The 10,000-nt window shown below is 34.3% G+C and overlaps 1 protein-coding gene and 1 non-coding gene across 2 annotated transcripts in view; one reads left to right on the top strand and one right to left on the bottom strand.

Annotated features, from left to right (window-relative positions):
- The window catches only part of LOC143026804 (extracellular matrix organizing protein FRAS1-like), an 824,661-nt gene that overhangs the window by 761,887 nt on the left and 52,774 nt on the right, over positions 1 to 10,000 (top strand). The window contains exons 9-11 of the mRNA XM_076187579.1: positions 725 to 942; positions 5,055 to 5,214; positions 7,663 to 7,883. Coding sequence (XP_076043694.1) covers positions 725 to 942; positions 5,055 to 5,214; positions 7,663 to 7,883 — 599 coding nt within the window. The remainder of the gene's footprint in view (positions 1 to 724; positions 943 to 5,054; positions 5,215 to 7,662; positions 7,884 to 10,000) is intronic.
- On the bottom strand, positions 6,436 to 6,508 carry TRNAV-CAC (transfer RNA valine (anticodon CAC)). Its single transcript has one exon. It is a non-coding gene; the product is annotated as a tRNA-Val (tRNA).

Raw genomic sequence — 10,000 nt, 5'->3', positions numbered from 1 at the left:
TACAAACAGCAAACTACCTACGGGACTCCAACTCCTGATTTTTCCTCGGGGTTTACTCCTGAAGTCTCTCCCATAGATGGGTGTGACCGCAAGGCAGCGGACCATATGGCAGATAGTAATGGGTTATATGGTACCCATTAGTAGGGATATCCCTGAATTGACCTGCTACGAGATCTCCTGCTGATTTAGCCGAGGGCCGCAAGATCCCAGTTACCATGTGTGGCCACGATGAGGCACAGCAGGAGTCTTGATGATGGAGAGGCTGTGTACTGTTAAGGGAAGACTTACGTACCCGGGTTCCCCTTCCACCAAAAGGCTAACCGCCAGTAGCTGTAAGCAAGAAGAAACAAACATAGTATGCATCCTACGCTAAATACAGCATTACACGCATCACATGACCCTGTGTTAACTAGTTCCCACACACAACATGGACATTGAAATACAGTGTTACGAATATGTTCTGAACGTGATATGTTTTTATGTACTACTTCTATTCTAAGATAGTAACATATCGAGAAAACAAGTTCATCGATCGAATCAAATTTCTGAGGCTTTCATGTTAACCCACAAAAACATAGAAGGGGTTTATCCAGAGCAAATAAAACACTCTGACACCAACCTGATCAAAACCCTCAAACGTTATTTTTAAGCTTTACTGTATTTCTTCGTTTTCTAATATATTTTAGGATTTTAGAATACTGAGCTCTATCATTCTTGTCTTCAGGATCTTGCAAGTATGATGGGGAGATCCACCTGGACGGGGACATTTGGTCCCCTGTGCCATGCAGTCAGTGTGTGTGTCGTGACGGTCTGACACAGTGTCACGTGGCCGCCTGCCCGCACCTGTCGTGTCCTACCAACCACACAATCGAGGCTGTAGAGGGATCTTGCTGCCCTTCATGTCAAGGGGACTCCTGTATTGTGAACGGTTCCTTGTACAAAGTATGTTTTTTAGTTTAATTTTGGTTTATTACTTTTTTTTCATTTGTCCATTTATTCTATTTTTTCTATTTTACTTTATTTTATGTTAATATATTCTATTTTATTTCGTTTCATATTTTTTCGGATTTGATGGCGTTTAATGTACTTCGTCCCACATTTATCGTTCACAATCACCATTTTTCATTCTAAGACATGAAAAAGGCTATGGTAGCAACGAATGAATTCTAATTATATGTATCGTATATGAAACCCATTCGATGGGTGTTACCAACACTGTTCTAAAATTCTTAGTTTACAATCATTTGTGTTCGCTCAGAGACTTACAAAAATCTTGTTTTTGAACGGTCAAACCTTAATATAAAATCCACATATTATCTGAATTAGACAATATACTCCAGTTCTTCGTTCAAACCCTATCTATTTCGTTCATGGCACGTAAAATGAGGTATACAAAGAAAATGCTAATCCTACTGTCCGGACGAAGTTTAGTGACACATATGAAATCCAATCTTCATTTGCGACAAGCGCTCTTCGATCAGCTCGCATCATCCTAAAGAAAACAATCCTGACAGTGGCCGAGTGGTTTTGGCGTTTATACTAGATACCACTAATAAGATCCAATCCCTTCACATGAAAGGGATTAGATCCCCTACAGGGGATTCGATTCCTTGATAAGCCCTGGGTAGCTGCCTTTCTCTCCTCCGGCCGCGTGGGTGGCCCTGCCGGAGCCCGAGGCGCTTTCAAGAGGCTATTTTGCAGACAGAAGGTGTCTTCGCGTTTATATTGGGGTCGAGATGAGGAGCCCTTGTCGAGGGCGGTAGGTCCTTATTGACACAGGACTTTTCGTTGGGAGGGGGTTATTTTTCGTATCCATGTTTGAGTTTAAAGGAAAAGGGGCGGGGGGGGGGCTCACACCCCACCTTTTTTTTTTTTTTTTTCTTTTTTTTTTTTTTTTCCATTCAAGAGAAGGATCCTGTTCTGAATAGGGACAAGCTGTCCGAGACCCCTGCAGTCTGATATCATACCCTCAGCTGAATAAAATAGTCTGGCGATTACTACAACAAACTCTAATCTACCCCGTGTTCTACGATATTGATTTTTTACGTTAAAGTTAAATAGATAATTATGAATATTTTTAATTTTAATCACGAACAATTGGAGAACTTTTGAAGTGTTACTAAGTATAAACATTTGAGGTTTTGAACGTTCACGGGTTCGAATTTTTCCATTCATCTTGATCTTGTCAAATTTTCTTAAAGTAAAAAGAAAATGCTGGAGTAATAATCTTAGCGAAAAATAAATATGCATAAGAAGCAGAAAAATATATGGGAATTTGATCATCTGAAATTTAGTAAAATTCAGAAATTATGAACAAAGTTTTCGTCAACATTAGTCAACCTCTGTCAAGTTCAATTGAACAGAATTTGTTACATTTTTAATCTGATGTACAATAGAAATAAAATAGAATAAATTAGAACAAAATAAGATATTTGTAACGGGGATAGGATGTATGATGTAAACACTCAATTGTCATAATTCAATTCTAAAACTATTCTATATTTGAATACCTATAATCCATAATGACATAATAAAAGAATAATAATTATTACTATTATTATCTTTTACAAGCTGATGACCTCTAATTCACAACTAAAAACTTAGATATGTTTATCAAATCTAAATAATATATTTTTATTTTATCAGAATGTTATGCAAATTAATTCCTATTATTTTCATTTCATTTTATTTTCACTTATAAATCTATTTTTGTACAAACTCAAAAACTGAAAAATATTTATTTAATCTAAATCATTTTTTTTAATACACTCAAAAAATATTAGTACTACATCATAAGAATATGTGAATATCATACTTTTTGTACAAATTTCTGACACCTATTATACAACCCAAAAATATTTATTAGATCTACATCGTAAAAACATTTAACTTTATCTGAATATCATACTTTTTTGTACAAACTCATGATACCTATAATACAACTCAAAAACGTGTATTAGATGTACATCATAAAAACATATGACTTTATCTGAATATAATTATTTTTGTACAAAATCATGATACATATAATACAACTCAAACAAATTTATTAGATCATCATAAAAACATTTAACTTTATGTGAATATCATACTTTTTTGTACAAACTCATAATACCTAAAATACAACTTAAAAACCTTTATTAGAACTACATCATAAAAAACATTTGACTTTATCTGAATATCATGATTTTTTTTTTGTACAAACTCATGAACCCTATTATACAACTTAAAAACATCAATTAGATCTACATCATAAAAACATTTTACTTTATCTGAATACCATACTATTTTCTTTTTCTTTGTACAAATTCATGATACCTAAAATACAACTCAAACAAATTTATTAGATCATCATAAAAACATTTAACTTTATGTGAATATCATACTTTTTTGTACAAACTCATAATACCTATAATACAACTCAAAAACATTTATTAGAACTACATCATAAAAACATTTGACTTTATCTGAATATCATAATTTTTTTTTGTACAAACTCATGAACTCTATTATACAATTCAAAAACATTAATTAGATCTACATCATAAAAACATTTTACTTTATCTGAATACCATACTATTTTCTTTTTCTTTGTACAAATTCATGATACCTAAAATACAACTCAAACAAATTTATTAGATCATCATAAAAACATTTAACTTTATCTGAATATCATACTTTTTTTGTACAAACTCGTAATACCTATAATACAACTCAAAAACATTTATTAGAACTACATCATAAAAACATTTGACTTTATCTGAATATCATAATTTTTTTTGTACAAACTCATGAACCCTATTATGCAATTCAAAAACATTGAATAGATCTACATCATTAAAACATTTGACTTTATCAGAATATCATACTATTTTTTGTACAAACTCATGATGTCTAAAATACAACCCAAAAACATTTATTAGATCTATATCATAGAAACATTTAAATTCATCTGAATACCATACTATTCTTTTTTTTTTTTTTGTACAGACTCATGAGCTCTATTATACAACTCAAAAACATTAATTAGATATACATCACAAAAACATTTGACTTTATCTGAATATCATACTATTTTGACTTTTTATCTGAATATCATACTATTTTTGTACAAGCTCATGATACCTATTATACAACTCAAAAACATTTATTAGATCTACGTTATAAAACACTTAACTTTATTTGAATAAAAATTTTGACTTTATCTGAATATCATACTTTTTTGTACAAACTCATGACACCTATAATATAACTCAAAAAATTTATTAGCTCTATATCATAAAAACATTTAACTTTATTTGAATAAAAATTTTGACTTTACCTGAATATCATTCTTTTTTGTACAAACTCATGACATCTATAATACAACTCAAAAATATTTATAAGATCTACATCATAAAAACATTTGACTTTATTTGAATAAAAATTTTGACTTTATCTGAATATCATACTTTTTTATACAAATTCATGACACCTATAATACAACTCAAAAACATTTATTAGATCTACATCATAAAAACATTCAACTTTATTTGAATAAAAATTTTGACTTTATCTAAATATCATACTTTTTTGTACAAACTGATGACTTCTATAATACAACTCAATTTTTTTTTATTAGATCTACATCATAAAAACATTTGACTTTATCTGAATAATTTTTTTTTACTTTATCTGAATATCATACTTTTTGTTCAAACTCATGACATCTATAATACAACTCAAAAACATTAATTAGATCTACATCATAAAAACATTTGACTTCATCCGAATATCACATTTTCTTTTTGTACAAACTCATGATACCAACAATGCAACTCAAAAAAAAAATTATCACATCTACATTTTAAGAATATTTATCTGAATATCATACTTTTTGTACAAACTCATGAACCCTATAATACTGTACAACTCAAAAACATTTATTAGATCTACATCATAAAAACATTTGACTTTATCTGAATATCAAAATACAAATCCTCACTCATCATAATTCCCTAAAACACACAATCTTACCCGTGTCATCTCTTCCTTCTCCGTTTCCGACACGCCAGTCTGGCGAACAGTGGGAAGAGTCACCGTGTCGGACGTGTGCCTGCGTGGCCGGACGTGTCACGTGTCACCAGCAGCAGTGTCCGGCCCTCGAGTGTCAGCCGGGAGACGTCGAGGTTGTCCTCGAGGGAGAGTGTTGTCCTCGATGTGTCCGTGAAGAAGGTCAGTGGAGTCTCGAGTTCTCGTGTTCATCATTGATTACGTCACTTGTAGAAATTTTTGTAATAGTAATAATAGCACATTGTAATAGTAGTAGTACTAGTTTTGATAGTAAGTGTTAATAGTGATGGTAGTGTTAGTGATAATAGCACATTGTAGTAGTAGTAGTAGTACTAGTATTGATAGTAACAGTATTAATAATGATGGTGGTACTGATAGTAATAGTAGCACATTGTAGTAGTAGTAGTAGTAGTAGTAGTAGTAGTAATAGTAGTATTGGTAGTAATAGTGTTAATAATGATGGTGGTAGTGGTAGTAATAGTATTAGTAATAAAGGTGGTAGTGATAGTAGTTATAATAGTATTAGTAATAATAGTGGTAGTGGTTGTAGTGGTGTTGATAGTAATAGTTGTAGTAGTAGAAGCAGTAGTAGTAGTAGAAGCAGCAGCAGCAGCAACAGTAGTAGTAGTAGTAGTAGTAGTAGTAATAGTAGTAGTAGTAGTAGTAGTAGTAGTAGTAGTAGCAACAGCAATGATAGTAATACTAGTAGTAATGGCAGTGGTTGGGGGTAGTAGCACTGTTGTATAGATATATCATCAAATTAACAATAATAATAGTAGTTGTAGTTTTCATAATTGTCTTCACTACCATGACTGACAGTATCATATTTATCATCATCATTATTAATATATTATTGATATATATCAAGATCATTAACACTGATCAACATTATCATTATAATTTTTTGTACTTTTTTTTTCTTCATTCAATTTCTGTGTTTTTACAAACTTGCATTGATGCTCTTGATCGCTTTACGATAAAAGAATAAAGAATTATCGACACGAGTCTTTCATTTATATTCATGATTTATCGTCTCGCGTCATCGCGTCCAAGATGAATGTCTTTCCAAACGCATCAGTTACAAGCGGTGGTGAGCGATCCATTCAGTACTGAGCGAATCATTCTGGACAGGTTGAGATGTTGTGTACTGTACACGTGTTGTTTGATGGCGCGTGCCTATTTTATTTGGTTGAGGAATGTATGTGTGTGTGTGTGTGTGTGTGTGTGTGTGTGTGTGTGTGTGTGTGTGTGTGTGTGTGTGTGTGTGTATGTATGTATGTATGTATGTATGTATGTATGTATGTATGTATGCATGCATGCATGCATGCATGTATTTACCTAGTTGTATTTTACGGGAAGAGCTATGCTCGTGGTGAAAAAGTTTGTTTCCGCCCGGGATCGAACCGGGGACCTTGCGCGTGTGAGGCGCACGTGATAACCACTACACTACGGAAACCGATAAGATGTATGTTGTGTGTGTGTGTATTTTTTTGTGTATTTGTGTGTGTGTGTGTGTGTGTGTGTGTGTGTGTGTGTTTGTGTGTGTATGTATGTATGTGTGTGTGTATGTGTGTGTGTGTGTGTGTGTGTGTGTGTGTGTGTGCGTGGTGTGTGTGTGTCATTCACCATGGTTTGGACTACGTGTTAGACTCGTGATCGACAGCTATTTCCCTCCCGGAAGAGAGCTCAAAGCTCGTATGACCGATCTATGGGTAATGCTGTGACCTTACACGCACACACACACCCAACTCCCCGCCCACAAGAGTTGAAGTAACAACTCGAAGCGCAGCGATACTGAAATTATTTCAGCCCTGGGCAGAATTCGAACCCGGACCACCGTAGTGACAGTCAGAAACTCTATAAACCGCGCCACCGAGTCGTGTGTGTATGTGTGTGCGCGCGCGTGTGCGTGTGTATACGCGTGTACGCGTGCATACATGCAAAAAAGTTCCCAGTAAATCATGCGTGTAAGGAAAAACTAACTGAATAAATAAACAAGAAACATATGTAAACATCCACAATAAAGGGGTACTTACTGTGTATAGGGTCGCTGGGCGTAGGTGGAGATAGGGTGGGTAGGATTAATACCGAAACAATATACATATATATATATATATATATATATATATATATATAATATATATATATATATATATATATACATATATATATATATATATATATATATATATATGCATACTGAGTTAAGCACCACAACATTGTCACAATTATTTATCTTCTTCCTAATATTTTCAATTCACCTCACTATAGTTCTGATTTTGAGAAAATTGAAAATATTAGGAAGAAGATAAATGATTGTGACAATGCTGTGGTGTTCAACTCAGTGTGTATGAAGGAGAACCTGCGCCCTAAGTATACGATATATATATATATATATATATATATATATATATATATATATATATATATATATATATATATATTCATATACATATATATATATATATATATATATATATATATACTAATAACAAAATAAACTAAAATATACAAATAAAAATGTGATACATAAGAGGTAAAAAAAATAGAATAAAGAAATGTAAATATACTATACATATAAAAGTTTAGCATTGTCTCGCCTCCCGACAGGTTGGTGCCACGACGGCGGAGACCATCCTGACGGCGACTTCTGGAACGCGACCGCCTGCTCCTTCTGCAGCTGTCGGGACGGGAGCGTCTCCTGCACGGAGGTGCAGTGCCAGGAGCACAAGTGTGGCCCCACGGAACAGCTGCTTCAGCTGCCCGGAAGCTGCTGCCCCAAGTGTCACATCGACCTGACCATCTGTTTCCACGAGGGTTTGGTCAAGAAGGTGAGGAGGACGGGAGAGATGGGGAGGTGGGCAGTGGGATTTTTTTTTTTTTCTTGAAAGACTTGCAGCATAAATAGCGATGTAATCAGTGTCTGGTACACACACACACACACACACACACACACACACACACACACACACACACACACACACACACTTCAACGAACGGACGGCTTAGAGGACGCTCTGAAGAAAAAGTGAAATTTCGTGGATCCCAAAGCAAAGGAAGTACCTATTGTATTTACAGGGTGGGGGGAAATTGCTCGTGGTGTAGTGGGAAAGTGAGGAAAAAGGAGAAGGGGAGGGATTACTGAGGAAAATGGAAGGAAATGAGGAAGGGGAGGACTTGACCCAGGCAGGCAGGCGTCATGTAAACAAAAGGGGTCCTGACCAGCTGAGTGATGATGAAAGGTCTAACAAAAATGTAAAGATTAGAAACATAGATATGAGTAGCACAGTGGAAGGTGAGAATAATAATTTCCATGGATTTAATGAGGGGGGGGGACGGATACCAACCTCCCCCAACTAGCAAGACTCGAAGAAAAACTTGAACAAATGACTGAACATTGGGAGAGTAGATTTGATAGAATTTCAAAAATGGCTGAAAGGGTTGAAAGATTAGAAACACTAGAGAAAGCAAACAATAACTTAACTAAGGAAGTAGAAGAATTAAAAAGACAGTTAAAAGAAGTAAAAGAGGAGAATGAAGAATTAAAGAGGAATAATAAAGAAAACAAAGAGGCCATGGCTAAAGAAGCTATGAGTTGGAAGACAACCCAAGAAGACAATAAAGTGGCATTCACTGACATAATTAAACAGCAAATGAAAGAACAAACTGAAGACTCAATTATTAAAGTGATAAGACAAAAGGAGAATATAGTAAGAGATGTAGCAGATAAAAAGAAATGTATAATTATATTAGGAATGGAAGAGAAACACAACCCAGATAGAACCACAAGAATCAAGGAGGAAAATGAAAAAGTAAGCCGATTACTAGAATCAGTTCAGGAAGATGAGCCAGAAATAATGAAACAAATAGAAGAGAAATTCAGACTCGAGAAATATAGTACAGACAAGACCAGACCAATTAAGATTAAATTCAGGTCACAAACGACGGCAGAGAATATCTTATCCAAAACAGGGAAACTAGCAACAAGTGAACAATATAAAAAGGTATGGATAAAAAGGGAAATGAATAAAGAGGAAAGAGAGGAAGAAATAAGGAAAAGACATGAAGCTAAGAGAAAAAACGAGACCAGAATGGAGACAGAAAAACAAGAATTCTACTGGAGAGTAGTGAATATGAAATTGAAGAAATGGAGCATAACAGAGAGAAACACAAAAGAAACAGAGAATACAATGGAAATAACAGAAAGTTAAAAGTATCCTACACAAATATAGATGGATTAATAACAGGACTGAATGAACTGAACAAATATCTGAAAGAAAGAGATCCGGACATAATGGGAATTGTTGAAACAAAATTAAAAGGCCCACTACCACCCAACAGCATAGGACACAATACATATAATTATTGGATTAGAAACAGAGAGATAAAACAAGGGGGTGGAGTTATGTTCCTGACTAAGAAGGATATAAGCGTGAAAAATGTCACATATGGGAACAATACAGTAGAGATGATTATGATAGAAGTAGAAGATAGAGATAAGAAGAGCAGAAAATTTGTAATAAACTACGTGCCCCCAAAAACAGCCTCGTGGGAAGAGAATGAACATAAAAGCATGTTAGAAGACACAAGAATAACACTAAACAAGATAATGGAAGATGGAGGAAGAATAGTTATGATGGGCGACTATAATTGCAAAGAAATATGCTGGGAAGAGATGACCGTAAAGGGTGGAGAAGACTCATGGGGAAGTGTTCTACTTGAGATGATTACTGACCACACAATGACACAATGGATCCAAGAGAACACCAGGTATAGAAATGAAGAAGAACCATCGAGACTAGACCTAATATTCACATCAGAACCTGAAATAGTGGAAAAGATAGAATACCAGGCACCAATCAGCAAAAGTGACCACATATTGATAGAACTAGAACTAAATGAGAAAAAATACATAAAAAGAAATGAACAATATAGAAAAGGAAGATTG

The sequence above is a fragment of the Oratosquilla oratoria genome, chromosome 7 (assembly GCF_046742065.1).
Source record: "Oratosquilla oratoria isolate Oo_2021 chromosome 7, ASM4674206v1, whole genome shotgun sequence".
Taxonomy (NCBI): Eukaryota; Metazoa; Arthropoda; class Malacostraca; order Stomatopoda; family Squillidae; genus Oratosquilla; species Oratosquilla oratoria.
Note: the sequence above shows the minus strand (reverse complement) of the source record. Positions and strands in the feature narration are given on the sequence as shown.